General features: G+C 34.4%; 1 protein-coding gene across 10 annotated transcripts in view; it reads left to right on the top strand.

Annotated features, from left to right (window-relative positions):
- LOC149420384 (putative cytochrome P450 6a13) overlaps positions 1-15,446 on the top strand; it is a 34,461-nt gene that overhangs the window by 11,324 nt on the left and 7,691 nt on the right. Inside the window, exons 1-5 of one of the 10 annotated variants that reach the window (XM_089636661.1) lie at positions 615-714; positions 1,946-2,223; positions 3,122-3,273; positions 10,997-11,123; positions 11,224-11,345. In XM_089636661.1, the coding sequence (XP_089492787.1) occupies positions 1,971-2,223; positions 3,122-3,273; positions 10,997-11,123; positions 11,224-11,345 (654 nt within the window). In that variant the 5' untranslated portion in view covers positions 615-714; positions 1,946-1,970. The other 9 variants (XM_089636667.1, XM_089636669.1, XM_089636666.1 and 6 more) reach the window with 9 other exon arrangements.

Raw genomic sequence — 15,446 nt, 5'->3', positions numbered from 1 at the left:
ACCCGTCCTAAGTGTATATATTGTAGAATTTGAACTTGGACAGTAATAATTCATACTTTTGGTAACACAAAACAGATCACGAATATATTTTAACTATTAAATTTGTAGTTACATTATTTATATATATTATACATCGATAATACAAAATAGTTATTTTCACGACCTTCCCGTTTTTTTAGGGTTTTATATTTGTGAAATAAAATAAGAAGGTGCTAACCCACGGGTTCCCAAGCTATGGGTTGCGACTCCAAATGGGGTCGCGAAGGGTGTTCTGTGGGGTCGCTACCCTAAACAGTAAAGTAAAAAATGAATAAATTTTAATATTAAATAATACTGACTTATATTATTTAACAAACAGCATGAAATAGGTATTTTATTTAGTTACCAGGTAGCAGGTAATTTGTCTCCTTGATTACTGATACCTACTCTATTTATATTTTTTATGTAGTCAACTTTTCTGAAAATGTGTCATTATAATATAATATTTTGGTTACACCTCAGTTTTATAGAAATTAAATATATATATATATTGGGAGCCTTGCGCTAACTGGGCGAGTCGTGAAATAAGAAAAAAAAAACGACTGAGGTTATGAGTAGGTACCATTATTGATTCTGAGATCTCGAATTCGCAAACTTCGTATCTTCGCCAGTTATTAGTCTAGTATAAGGAGTAGTGAGTGGTTAATTTATGATCCGTCTGGCTTAAATGCGGAGGTTAGTGTAGTAATTGTTATTTTGTTTTTGTTACTGCGCACTCGAAACTGTTGTCACTATTTTGTCAGCTTAAAATATTTGAAAAAACGGTCGGTGGCGTTCGCGTTTGGGTAATGTATTCAATGTATTCAGGAGTAATGTATTCAATTCCTCGGCTGGCTAAGTCCCCCATCACAACAAGCAACATTTTCCGCTTACTGTGGTGGTAGTAGGAGATTTTTAAAAATTGTCGGGTTATTCGTAACCCGGGAACGTTTGTCTTTAAAAAAATATATCCATACTATACAATATTTGATAGTTACACATTAAAATCTTTATTAATTCCCTGAGAGCAAATAGTACGTAAACTAACTTTTTTGCTATCACATCATTATTACGAATATATTATTACTGTTTGATTGCAAACTTTTATAACTAAATTATTGTGTACTGATTATAGACTCATACAGATAATATGATTTCGAGTGTGTCGTGATTTGCTTTTGTACCTTAAATTTAATTTAAATAAGTATGTAATGACATCCTACCATCATTATATTTTCCCGCTTTTAGATTTACGGACATTAATCCTTTTGACTCCCTGGCCATATTTCCGGGTTTCTCAAATGGTAACAACGAGCTCTTCTGTCAATGTCAAATGTCAATTGTCAATCTATTATTGTTAGTAAACAGATAACTTTGAAATCTCATATATTTTATGTTCAAATACGTAAAGCGAAACCAATAATTAAGTAAATATAACTAAATGAAATATGAGTGTACTTTACAATATTTTTTCACAACAGTAAGTTAGTACCTACAGTATCGTGTTTTATTTCGGTGTATTACGAAGTTTTAATTCGTTTCAAAGTCAACTGCGGTTTTTATCCTGCGAGTTTAAACAGGTTATTCTCGGTTATCCAGATATTGGACAAGATTCAGCGGTTATCCTTGACGATGAACGAGTAGAAAATATTTCGAAAAAGAACCTTATTTTTCAATTCAGTGTTTGCAGAATTTTCCCAGTGTGTCGTCGCAGAAAAGCCAACGAAAATAATGTGTAGTGTTTCAACTTTTCTGTAACATTTATTTTTATCTCAGTGAGAAACAGAAACACAATTCGTTTTATGCTATTGTCATTGTTTATCTAACTCCAGTTTAAAGATAACATGGGCGCTTATTTTCTTAATGTCACCTGCGTGTGTCTGCTCTTCATAACATCGTAGATTTAATAATCTTCACTTCTTTACAGATAAGTTGTTGTGCATTTCGCTACCATGGAGTTCCTCAGCATGGAGTACATCTTGCACATGATATCCAGGAATTGGGTACTGATTGCTTTGGTTTTGATCCTATTGTTTTTGTATAATCACTATACAAGTACTTATGATCATTTTCGGAACATGGGAGTGCCTTTCCTGAAGCCAACTATTATCCTCGGCAATATCGGATCACGATTAATGCTTAAAATATCATTCCACGATTTCAATATTCAAGTATACAGGCATTTTGATGGATTGCCCTACGGAGGTAAGTGGAAATAATTTTGAATTATATATTTTTTAAAAGAAAAACAAATATTCCCGGTTTACGAATAACCTGACAGTATCTGAAAATCTCCTAATACCATCAAAGTGGTGGTAAATGTTGCTTTTGTTTTTATATCCTACTGCAAAATATTACCTACCTCAAAGATTTCATTGCATTCGCTTAGTTATGAAGGCTAATGTTGTGTTACTATATTTAATTAGTAGAACAAAGTAGATAATAATAAGCTCCTGACAAATATAGTTATCTCAAACACTCTAATATTATAAATGTACCCAAGACAAATTATTGTAGGATCTTTATAAACTTTAATTTTTCTTATGTGTGTTTGCAGAATGATGTGCAGAGTATGCCCCTTTTTATAGATATCTCTAAATAGTATAAAATAAAGTAGATATCCTCGTCTGTCTGTTTGTGCACTTAGTTCTTTTAAACTACGCAACGGAATTTGATAGCGTTTTCACTATCATTTGGAGAATTTCTTCTGGAAGGTTTATATATATAATACATGCATATTATATTTATAGAAAGTAGAGAAAAGTCGAGCAACACCGGGTACACGTCAGCTAGTCATAATATAAATTTCAAAGCAATGAATATTTTACTACATTTCCATAATTCAAAAGCATTTTTTATCTCTTAAAATGAAAAATGTTAAGACAAAAACAAAATATTGTAATTACCGCCATCCTGTGAGGAAAGAGTCACTTTTCATGGTGAACATAGAAAAAACAAGATTCTAGTTAAATTATTATGGCGTTTTATGTTAATTTTGGAATACATGTAAAAGAAATCCATGCCTACAAATGGCGTATGACCTTGGTTAATTCTCCTGAAAGTTGATTGGATTTCTTCAGTCATTAACCTGTTCTTGTTTAAGGTTACTTCGAGGGCCGCAGACCTCTGCTGATGCTGAGAGATCCGGAGCTAATTAAGACAGTGATGATCAAAGACTTTGACCACTTCACTGACAGAAACTCCCTCAACACTAGGAGTCCAATCTACATGAAGAAAATGCTCATTAATCTCAAGGTACAACATTTTCCATAGAGCGATTTCAGGAGATATTTCTCCCAGACGTCCAGGGCCGGCCATGTAAAAACCTCAAAGGCGCTTTGAAGGTACACCCACCCTGTCCCACCCCGGTATAGGTGACTTATGGTCACCCCTTCGTAGCTCTCGCATGAATCTAATTTTTTTTGAATAAACGGCTCTACAATTTATATAAATGAAGCTAGGCCTTCAAAGTCCCCGCATACGGTGTTATGAAGCGGTATGCAAGCGCTTACAAGTACTAAACTAAGGACAACACAGAAAAATAAACAACAAAACAATCAAGTTCAAGTGTCAGGCCCTCAAAGGCGCTGTGTTAGGTATAGGTATTATCAGTACCTTGGCGCCTCAACAAGTCAGAGCTAGGAGTGGATTGCTACAATTGCATCTGCACAGGGCCGGTCCTGCAGACGTCAAACACGCATAGAGTCTTTTTGGGAGATAATTCTCCTAGCTTGATACAAGCTCCTAAAATGGTGTCAAATATGATTTGTTACAGTCTTAGAAAGAGATAAAACCACACATTCAGTTTGCATACAAAAGTTTACCATAGAATAGACGCTCCCGAAAATTTTAAAATAATTACATGAAACAACATTTAGCATTTGAAAAATATTTCTTTATAAGGCTTGCAAACTTTTTAATAAATATTTTTATGTAAAACGAAAAAAAAAGTGAAGTGATAATAACTTTTATATCTCTCATGCTATAAAGAACATAATTAATTTAATTTTTTTTATTATCTTCACGTGGTATCAAAATAAACAATCTCAAATATATGATTTAAGATTTTCACGGCCAAAAGTATTTTTGGGGTGTTATGCCGTTTTGCGCTAACTCCTTCAAATACAAATAAAAAAAAAATCTCAAAAATATATTTCAGTTAAAAATAGGCATTTGTTACTCAATCACCCAATACAAGTACATATTCACAGTTTATAAATTTAATCGCTCTCCTGAAAAGTTGTTGTTTTAGACTTGTACTCTTTATCAGAGATGTGCTTTATTTCAAATAAATCCATTTCAAATGGAAATGCAAAATGGGTATTTTCCATTTTAAATGCTTTTCTAAAAACCATTTTGCATTTTAAATGCTTTTCTCAATGCATTTTCCATTTTAAATGCTTTTTTGCAACATTCTTCCTATTATCTCCACTCACCTTTTTTTCATAAGCCCCAAATATCAGTCTGTCCTCAACAAAGATATTTTCGTCTAATATCTTTGGTCCTCAACCTCGCTACGAGAGATAATTTACATTTGTCAAGTTGCTCCCTGGTAGGAGCTGGCAATTGAGTGATACCATTACAAAAAATACTGAACATGGGGCCATGATGCTGTAATATTAAATGTTAGATAGCAGTTTCTATGTTTTTACATTGGCAACATTAGTCCCGCGCAAATTTTTTGTGGTTTCATAATCCGTAGTCGTGGTGTTTTTGGATTTACCATCAAGTAATATGTTTGTTTTACATTGATGTCCATTATTAAATGACAAAATTGTTTAAAAATTCTATAATTATTTTTATTGTTTGACCTGAGAAACAATTTTGGTTTTAAAAACCATTTTAAAGTAGGTATTTTGCATTTTGCATTTGAAATGCTTTTCTAAAAACCATTTTGCATTTTGCATTTTCAAATGGAAAAGTTTTGACCCATTTCCATTTTGCATTTCAAATGGTTTTGGGTACCCATTTTGCACATCTCTGCTCTTTATGCTTCAGCATGACAGATACGAGGCGTATCCAGAAAGTAAGTGTATTGAATTTTTGTAGGTTACAAATTTTTTTATTGAAACAAAAAATTACATGGTTACCGTAGTACATATGTAAGCTATTTTTCGACATAGTCGCCATTCCTCTCAATGCAGGTGGTGAAGTGGGGTATCAACTTTTTGATGCCTTCCTTGAAGTAGTTTCTCGCCGACCCCTTCGTCCACTTCTCCACCTCCTCCTTTACCTCCTCGTCAGTTTAAAACCTTTTTCCACCCATGTACGGCTTCCGGGAGGTAAAGACAGGGCCGCCGAGAGGGCACGTTAGCCAAGTCCGAAACTTGGGGCCCGGGCCTAAGGGGGGCCCGGGACGGGGCCCGGATATTTTACTAAAAAATGCCAATGACACTAGGAACGGACGTGGGCCGGGCGCCCAGGCCCGCACGCTCCGTAGGCCCAACTGTCAGAGCGTGTTCACACACAGCACACAGCTATAATATGCGAGGGATAGCGTATTTCGGCATAACGTTCGCCGTACATTCCAAATTGGAATATATGGCGAGCGATATGCTGAATTACGTCATCCCACGCATGTGTGTGAACACGCTCTCAGAGCGTGCCACTCACAGCTCAAGCTACAAGCACGCCATGCCGGCCGGCCCGCTGTGGGAGGGGCGATGCAGCCGCCCGCCGCGCCCCCGCTCATACTCACCCCCGGGCCCTACCGACCCGATCGGCAGACCGTCGCGTCGGCAATCCGTCGGCGACAGTCATAGCGGAATCGCTGCGCGCTGAGTTTGGTATGGTTTTATGGTTTAGTCAAGTTAAGTAGTGTTTCGTTTGAACTGTTTGAAGTAAAGTGATCGTTGTGGCGTTGAGTCATTGTGAAGTTTTAAGTGAAGAACGAAGCGACTCATTCATATAACACTAATAATGAGCTATCGCTATCAGCACAAGTCAGGGGCCTTGAAAAGAAAGGAGATGGAGAAACGAGAAACGTTGTCAAGAAAAGGTCAGAAAACATGTGATAGTTTTTTATTAAAAGTTCTTCCTGTTCTAGTACTAGCACAAGCCTAGGACTAGACTTTCTAGGACTGAAAGTTGCTCTTAGTAAGATTAAAGAGCTTTATCTCACTCCTCAAACTTTGGCCGAAATTAAGGGCATTGAACAGTATATGAATACATTTGAATGTCTACTTATGTCTACGACATGGTTTAAAGTGTTGTCTGAAATAAACTCCTGGAGTGTAGTTTTGCAAGCGAGACAAGCAACTCTGGACGTGGAAGTTGTCAATTTGCAACACTTAGTTGAAAACCTATCTACCCTTCGTTCTAAATGGACTAGAATATTAGAAGAGTGTAAACTTGTAGCTGAAAATATTGGAATTTCACAAGAACTCCTAAAAAAAAGAAAAAAGACAAAAGTTTTGGCTGATAAAAGTCATGAAAAACAGATTGATTGCCCAGAAGAGAACTTTAAAATTAATGTTTTTTATGTGTTGTTTGACAGTGTCATTGGAAACTTGACCCGAAGATACAAAGCTGTCAACAATATTAATGAATTGTTTAAGTTTCTTTGGCAATACCCAAGTATGACTCAAGAAGAACTAAAAGAAAGGGTGAAAAACTGGTGTGATCTCTATAAAACTGATGTATCTGAAGAAGAAACGCTTTTGGAAATTGAACACTTAAAAACTATTCAACCAGGAAACTTTTCAGAACATTTAAATCCACTGCAGTTACTAAATACTCTTTCAAACCAAAAACTGTCAAATATCTTCCCTAATGTAGTAATTGCCATTCGAATTTTCTGTACTCTGCCTGTAACAGTTCCGGAAGCAGAAAGATCTTTTAGTTTGTTGTCTAGAGTGAAAAACTTTTTGCGTTCCACAATGGGTCAAGAACGTTTAACAAGTTTGGGAATGTTATCTTTAGAAAATGGTCTGGCCAGAAACTTGGATTTTGATGATGTTATAACTAGCTTTGCAAACAAGAAAAGTAGAAAAGCAAAATTTTAGATGACAATTTTTATTTGCCTATATTATTTTTTTATAGTTTGTGGAGTTTTTACTATAATTTTAAAAATATTCCAATTTAGTATTCCATTACTAACGTATCTGTGTTGTTATAATATATTTTTTTATTTGAATTTTATTTTAGTAATTTGTACATTTAAGGTTACCAATTTCTAATTAATTATAATGTTTCATATTGTAGTTAATTAATTATAATATTTCAAATTCACTATATTTTTTCTTGTTTTATGTAGCTCCTACAATACATCTTGAATTTTTCAATTGGTGAGGACTTTAGAGTTTCTGGTAGTGTGTTATATAACTTAATTCCTTTGTACAGCAAACTGTTTTGCGTATTCGTTTTGTCCTTTTTGTTTAATCTTATTTCCTTGCTAGTCCTTGTGTAATGCCTCAAGATATCTTGATTAACGAAGAATATGTAAATACACACAAACAAGAAACACAAGTATTTTATTTTGAGTATTCACCATAACTTTTTAAACATTTCCATTGAATAATTATGCTTAATTCGAATGATTGGTATAATGGTATAAGAAAAGGTAATGAAGTAGTATTCCTAGCAGTAGCAGGTAAGCATGAACATATTAATTGTTATCTCACCCCCCCCCCCCCCGGTAAGTTGTGGGGAGGGGGCCCGGTATAGTCTACTAGACTTGGGGCCCAGATTAGCTGTCGGCGGCCCTGGGTAAAGAGATAATAATCTGAAGGTGCTAGGTCAAAGGAATGCGCGGGGTGGTTTAGGACATCCCATTTAAACGAGGCAAGCAGTTCCTTCGTGGCGTTGGCCGTTTGTGGTCTGGCATTGTCGTGCAGCAGGCTCCCTTTGTCAGCATGCCTCTCCTCTTGTTTTGAATCGCCTTCCGCAATTTTTTTAGGGTCTCACAGTATCTTGCAGAGTTGATGGTCTCCCCTTGAGGCAGATATTTCAAAAGTCTGCCATTCTTTGCTTAAATTTGAAATACATACAGACCATCATTATAAAATTTTTATTTCAATACAATGGAATGGCTATGTACGATATCGGTCAGTGTTCGAGAGACAGAGCGCACGCTAAATGTACTAGAACTAAGTCAGTGGCGACAATAGTTTCCATTCAAATCTACATGGAAGGCATCATGGAAGTATTTTGTAAATTATTTTTAAGGGTATTCTCAAAATATATTTATAAACTTCACACCGATAGAATAAAACATTTTTGACACATTATGCTTTTGAATATTGAGATGAATTATTGGTTTGAGCCCGTACATAAGATATATTAATCTGAATAGATTCTTTTTTCTACCTATAAAGCTCAGTATTAGAGAACAGCATAAAAACACACAATGTGATCGCAAAACTAATGTGTAAAAATACATTTGCCTAAACTCGCAGGTATGTTTGTATACAAAAATGTATTACCCAACCAAAAGATATTTGCGAAATAGAGTGCATCTCAAAAGTTGTAACGGCATAACGCATAAGTTGAAGTGAGACGGACATCGGGAGGGTTGTTGAACTCGGTAATTTAAATCAACGCCCGGGAGACTGAATGATTAATAAATAGTTCCGCCAGATAACAAAGTCCTATAGCGCCCTTGCTGGAGTTAACTAGACCCCCTTTTATCCACTTGCACGACGTACTATGCTGTATGAAGATCGAGAAGAAGAGATACAAAGTCCGTATTACATGGTTCCCGATACATTATATATTTTTTACAAGTGATTTGTATTTTTTCAAATAAAAAGATTCCGTTTTTATGAGAGGTTTCCGTAAATATTATCCACTATCTATGGCCATCCTTCAATGCCATCTATTTGTTAAGTGTTGGAATTTCCTTCTCCATTGTGTAAAATTTGTGAATTTTTCAACTTACATATCACTTCTTTCCAAAAATCGTCAACAATATTTATTCATATACTAGCTGTACCCTGTCCCGTGTTGCTGTGGCTCAGTCTGATTGTGCAGATAGAGAAACAATAGCCTATTTTGCTTTTACATCCAACAGATGGCGCTGTTTATCAAAAAAGCATTTTTTTACCGCGTTTAAACACATATTCATATGCAAAGTATTGTAAAATTTCAAAACAATTGGTGAAGAACTTTCGGAGATCAAAGATTTTGAACAAATGAACATATTTATTTATGTAGATGGAAGTTTTCTCCGTCAAAATAATGCACCAACCGTCAAAATAATGCACCACTTCTCATAGTTTTTTATGTCTTTCCTTCACGTAAAATCTTTCAGATGCTGGTAACTGATACACCAGTAGTCTCACTAGATGAATGAAGAACGTTGTAGTCCAAATAATATTTTTTAGTAATTTAAGTAATTTTTAACTGCTAGCGACAAGCGTTGTCTATATAAACGGCTGGAACGAAATGTGGTTTAATTAACAATTTCATCACAAAATATTATGTTACCATATGAAACAGGCTTCTTTTGTTCACTAACATTAAATATTTACAACCAAGCGATGTAGGTACATACCTACTGACTAACTGACGATCAATGCCCTTTCTCAGTTTTTTGCTTGTAAGTCAAAAAGTAACGCATATTCGTTTATTTCTATGCGGCACATTTATCCAAACCAATGAAGTGGTGATAATTGCTAAATATAAAAACGATTTTCTCGTGTGCTCAATCCAGGGTATATTAGCATTTCATAATACGTAAAAAATAATAATGAGTTTACTAACAGGTAACAATAATATTATTATGAAACGATGTATATGACACGAAGTGAAGGGTAGAATAAATCGGGGACGCCTGAGGAAGACATGTCACGATCAAGTTAACCAAATATTTAAGCCACGACAGAGTCGAGTGGCGATCTGTCCTCTCTGCCTGCTCCTGTGGGAAAACTGCGTGACGGTTAGTTGGTTACTAATGAATTTCACAATGAGTCTGAACTGCTTCCTACCATCTGGAGCCAGTGAGACTATGGCATCCTCAATTGGGGTATGGTGTCCTGGGTACCGCCACCCCGGGAACCATTTATTGGATATTCAACACCTCTGCTATAGGTCACCCCAAGTCTTTGTTTTAGAATGATACGAAACTGTTTTTTGCACAATTATTATTATTATTGATTTCTTGTAATCGCCTCGAGTTTGAATGTTGACTGTACAAGCAAGGTGGCAGACAAAAATCTGAGTAGGTACCTGGCTCGAATATGAATTTTATTCATAATGATAATAACATAACAGCCTTGCGTTGAGTAAGTAATATTTGAACATTTATAAAAACACAAAACCAATATTTTACCAGGATCACAATTTATTGCATGCAATCTTTTGACCTTTTTATTATTATTATTATAAGTGATATAACAATGAATTAGTGCCAATATCATTGTTAGAATTATTTTTATTATTAAAACAAATATAATAATATCAGTTGTTTTGGAGTGGGGCATGCGAACAGATTGTATGAAAAATGTTGCTTCTGTTTCAATTCGATTTGATTTGATTAATTTGTGTCATTTATATATATAATATTTGCAGCCAGTTTCAGAACCATTCAGAAACTAAACATTTTGGTGTTTGGTGATCAGATCTGTACAGCCAGGTACTTCCCCACCTTGCTCTTCCCATATCCCTCCCCTCTCCTCTGCCTTCAGCCTCACAACTTACTCCAATTAGGAATGCCATAGTTTCACTAGCTCCAGATGGTCGGGAACAATTGTTGGGAGGAATGTATGATTTTTCATTGAGTGACCATGAGTGGCATTTATAAATGTTCATTACTGAATACTGTTCATTTATGAATAAAATTCATAATCGAGTGTACCCTAGGTTTATGTTGGACCGTTTGACTTCAATCAACAGTTTATAAAATGATGGATAATGCAAGGCTACCCAAAACATTGGCTAACATAGGAGCCATCAAGTGGCGATTGTCTCTGGGATTGACCCTGAATTTGCTAGGGTGACTTTGGTTGAAACAACTACATATAGTTCTATGTGTTTACAGGGAAAGGAATGGAAAAGTGTCCGAGCTGTCCTGACGCCCACGTTCAGTTCTGGTAAACTACGAGCCATGGAAAACTTGGTGCAGCAATGCGGTCAACAAATGATAGAGTTCCTCAAGAAAAGATCCGGTATATCATATAGAATTATTCCAAAATGAAAATGAACATTAACCTAACAAAATTCTTTCTTTTTCTGTCTGTATTTTTGTTCAATTTTCTCTATTTTAAGATGGAGATACGGTGATGGAAATGAAGGAATTCACCGGGCGCTTTACTCTGGAGGTGATTGGGAGTTGTGCTTTTGGATTAGACTGCGCCTCACTCAAGGATCCAGAAGCTGAATTTGTTAAGGTAAAATAACACTGATACTCCAGAGGTGATTGGGAGTTTTCATCTTAATTCAAAACAATATCTTTTACAAAGTCACAACAAATGAGGTCCTAGATAAAACAATACCTGGGACCTATGCCGCTATTTATCATTCCCCAAACCAAAATGATACAAAATTCTTAGTTTCTTAAAAATATTGTCGTAAACAAAAAAATATAAGAGATATATGTATTGATATGATGAAACCTGATATAAAAAGCACAAGATTACAATTGCCTAGGTTGGATGCAACTGGTCAAAGGTTATACAAGAATGGGAAAAAACTCTAAAACCATGATTGGTTCGGTAATTTCAAATGACTTTTATGTGGAAGTTAATGCTGTAGAAGAACTCAAAATATCTGATCACGAAACTATCATTACAAAAATTAGAAATAATAGTCCGAAGCCCCAGAGAATACGAAAGATAACATATAGGAATAAAAAGAACTGTAATAAGGATAAATTGTGTAAGGCATTACAAAACAAAAGGAGGATCTGTGATAACCAAGGAAATTTACATGGAAAAGCCGATGAACTAGTAGGACATCTGAAAAAGGTAGTAAATGAGCTAATGCCCATAACTAATATTACATTAAAAGATACAAATAGATAAAGCCTGTAAAATACAATTTACGGAAGAAAGGTGGGAAACCTATAAGAATCATACAAACATGTATACCTAAATAGTACATAGTACAGAAATAAAACATTCCACATATTCTTATATTTGGCAAAAATAATTACATACCTCTCAAAGTGATTCAAGAAAAATGTGGACTACACTTAATGAAATTATAAACGGTAAACAGAGAAAACATTAAGGAAGTTCACTTTTCCGATGAAGTTGAAGATATGTATGTATACAACTAAAATAGCACACAAATTTAACATTAATTTTGTAATTAGTTACAAATACTTCTTCTCAACCAGCAGAAAGAACAGAGGATAATAAGATATTTAGGTTTAATCAGTGAGTATTTAATCAAAATTCTTAACACAATGAATTCAAAATTATCGCCGGATGGAATTACAATAAGCATAATCAAAGATGCACTTCCAGCTACAGCAGACAGATTAGTTTCATTAATAAATGAATCTCTGTTAAAGGGAATTTTTCCGCATTCATGAAAATCTTCCATAATAACACCCATGCCCAAAATAGTTCATGCAAAAAACTTTGAAGACTTAATATGAACAACTACTTAAATCTATAGTTAAAGAACAAATGAGTAAATTTATTGAAAAAAATAACATTATAGTAAAACAACAATCTGTGTTTAGAAACAAATATACATGTGGAACTGCAATAAATTATGTGATTAATGATTGGAAAACAGAAGAAAAGCACAATAGCATTGTTCTTGGATTTTTGACGTGGTTATGAAACGATAGACAGAGAAAGACTATTAATAAAATTGAAGGACATAGGAATTCGTGGCAACGAACTGCAGTGGTTTATTGATTACCTAAAAAATAGAAAACAAAGAACCAAAATTGGAGACAGATGTCTCTAAAGAACAAGAAGTAAACCTTGGAGTTCCTCAAGGATCTGTTTTGGGACCATTCCTTTTTATTTAATACAGTTATAGTGAAGTGCCTAAAGTACTTTTCAATCAAACCTTTTGCAGATGACACACTTCTATACATTATAGCAAATAATATTGAAGATGCAATGTCAAAAATACAAAGTGAACTTCATGAAATATCTAAACGGTTAAATATAAATAAATTGAAATTAAATGGAACTATAGGTAAATTAATGGTGTTAGGTAAAAAACTAAACAAAGTTATTACTAGGGTCCGGCAACGCGGTGGCTTTACCAGTGCTGTACTCAAGGGAAAAATAATTACCTACATATGAAACACTTATTTATAGACCGCTTTCCGGTTTTAGTATGCCAGGAGTCAAGTATGTTGTCAACAATAACACTCTATTGACTTAATAAAAATAATTACATATTGAAAAGTTGTCTCGGAGAAGCCTATTAGAAATAACTTTCACACCTCTTATTAATATAACTAACTAACTAACTAACTAAACATCACGCCGTTTCCCCGCAGGGGTAGGCAGACGGACGGAACGCCAAACAACTCGGTCTTGGCACACACTCCTTGCCTCATTCACATTCATACATCGTCTATAGACTCTTATTAATATATCTTTATTTAATTCTTACCTGTTGTGAATTCGAACAGAATGTACATTGTACATGATGCAGGATCAATTCATTTTGACGTCAACATTATTTTTATAATACAGTATAAGAATCCGTTCCATATTTTCTGGTGATAAATTATACCTATTTTCAAAACTCCACTTATACATAAAAAAATGATCGTTCAACATCGGTCAGCGGAGAAAATTTATAGAGTTGTGTTGAACCGATGGTAACATTTAAATTTTCACTAATGCTCCGTAATTTATCGTAGCCAGGGTTTCTATTTAATATGGCGTCGATTCTTTTTTCTGCCCACTCTTCATTGCTTCACGATAAAAGAGTCCTTATTTCATCTATAATTTCGAACGATTCGACTATAGAAGCATTTGGAATTGTTCCGAAATATTCCATTATAAAAATTAAGTCACCCTTAATACTCGCATCTTCAAACAATAATTTAGCTTTGGCTATTGCGACAGCGTCCTTTTCATTTAAAATTGAAACTACACTTTTTATTTTTTCGAAATGTTGATCATAGTAAACAGCAGCTTTGAGCCAAATTCCCCAACGCGTTAATATCGGCTCTGGTGGTAGTGCAATATCTGAAATCATGGTTTTAAATATGTCTACTCTTGTTGGTGCTTTCAAAAATATTTTTTTAACACAGGAAATAAGATCATCCTCTTTTTTATATTTATCCCGCACAGTTGAAGCGACTAGATTTAGTGAATGAGCCAAACAGGTAAAGTGTATCTTATTGGGAAACACATCTTTAAGTTCGCGTCCGGCTTTTAGCATATAAGGGGCAGAGTCTGTTGTTAAAATTAAAAGTTTTTCGAAGTTATTAACTGCAGATTCCTGCCACAAAAAAATTAAACTGTTTTTTACAAAATCATTTATGGTTTCGGCATTGGTTTTTGGTAAGACCTTGCTAGCAATCAAATATGACCAAGTTACAATGTCTCCTAGTGGTTTTACGACCAGATTAGCTATATTGCATCCAAACTTATCGGTCGTTTCATCAACTGTCGCCCATATATATGAATGTCCTAATTTTTTCTGATATCGTTAATTTCACTACAAAACACTTTATGTAAATACACTTTTCGGAGAGTAGATTCACTCGGAAGATCCATGTCGAACATTTACAACACAAATATTTCGAAAAAAAAGACGGAAATTAAAATTGTCTAGTTTTGTCCATGGAATATTACAAAGATATTAAAAACATAGCTGATAATAGAAATCTGTTTTAGACTTATCATTTGTCTTCATTATCAAATGATTTCGCTTGAAACGTGCTTAGTTACTGTATTTTTTTTTATTGTTTTAAAGAAATATCACACACGTCACAATAAATCACCCCACGATCAAATTGTATGGGGTTTTATCCACTTATTTATTAGATTAATTGAAGGTACTATAAACGCGGCCATGGTGATGATGATGAATACTAATTCGTAACTAATTTCTAAAAAATGAAATATTTCCTATCAGCTTGTCCTTTAAAAATATTTGTTTTAAAGTAAGACATACCAATACTATTGTCTCCTTTCTTCCTCATATTTTGTTCATTGAATAGAAAAAGACGAAATTATTATTATCGATTGCCTACGTGATATGATAAACAAAAGTATCAGATTTCATCTTTTCTGTGTCGAGCTTCAGTTAACAAGTCAAGTAAAGTCATTTTTACCACAAAAAGGACAAAGAGTACAGTACTCCATATAATATTATTTTAGTGTGATTGATATAAACCTTTCCACATAAACTCAAATTTTGTATACCGTAGTTGATCACAGTAGCTGACCTACATAGTGATACTGGCTTATATAGTAATACCAACAACGAAACTAGATTGTCTTATTAATATTTTTTAAATTTAATTTTAACCTCGATTTCATGTTTTCTATACACGGTGT

Source organism: Hesperophylax consimilis, chromosome 10, assembly GCF_061612785.1.
Source record: "Hesperophylax consimilis isolate HC1 chromosome 10, BYU_Hcon_1.0, whole genome shotgun sequence".
Taxonomy (NCBI): domain Eukaryota; kingdom Metazoa; phylum Arthropoda; class Insecta; order Trichoptera; family Limnephilidae; genus Hesperophylax; species Hesperophylax consimilis.
This window is presented reverse-complemented; position numbering and strand designations above follow the sequence as displayed.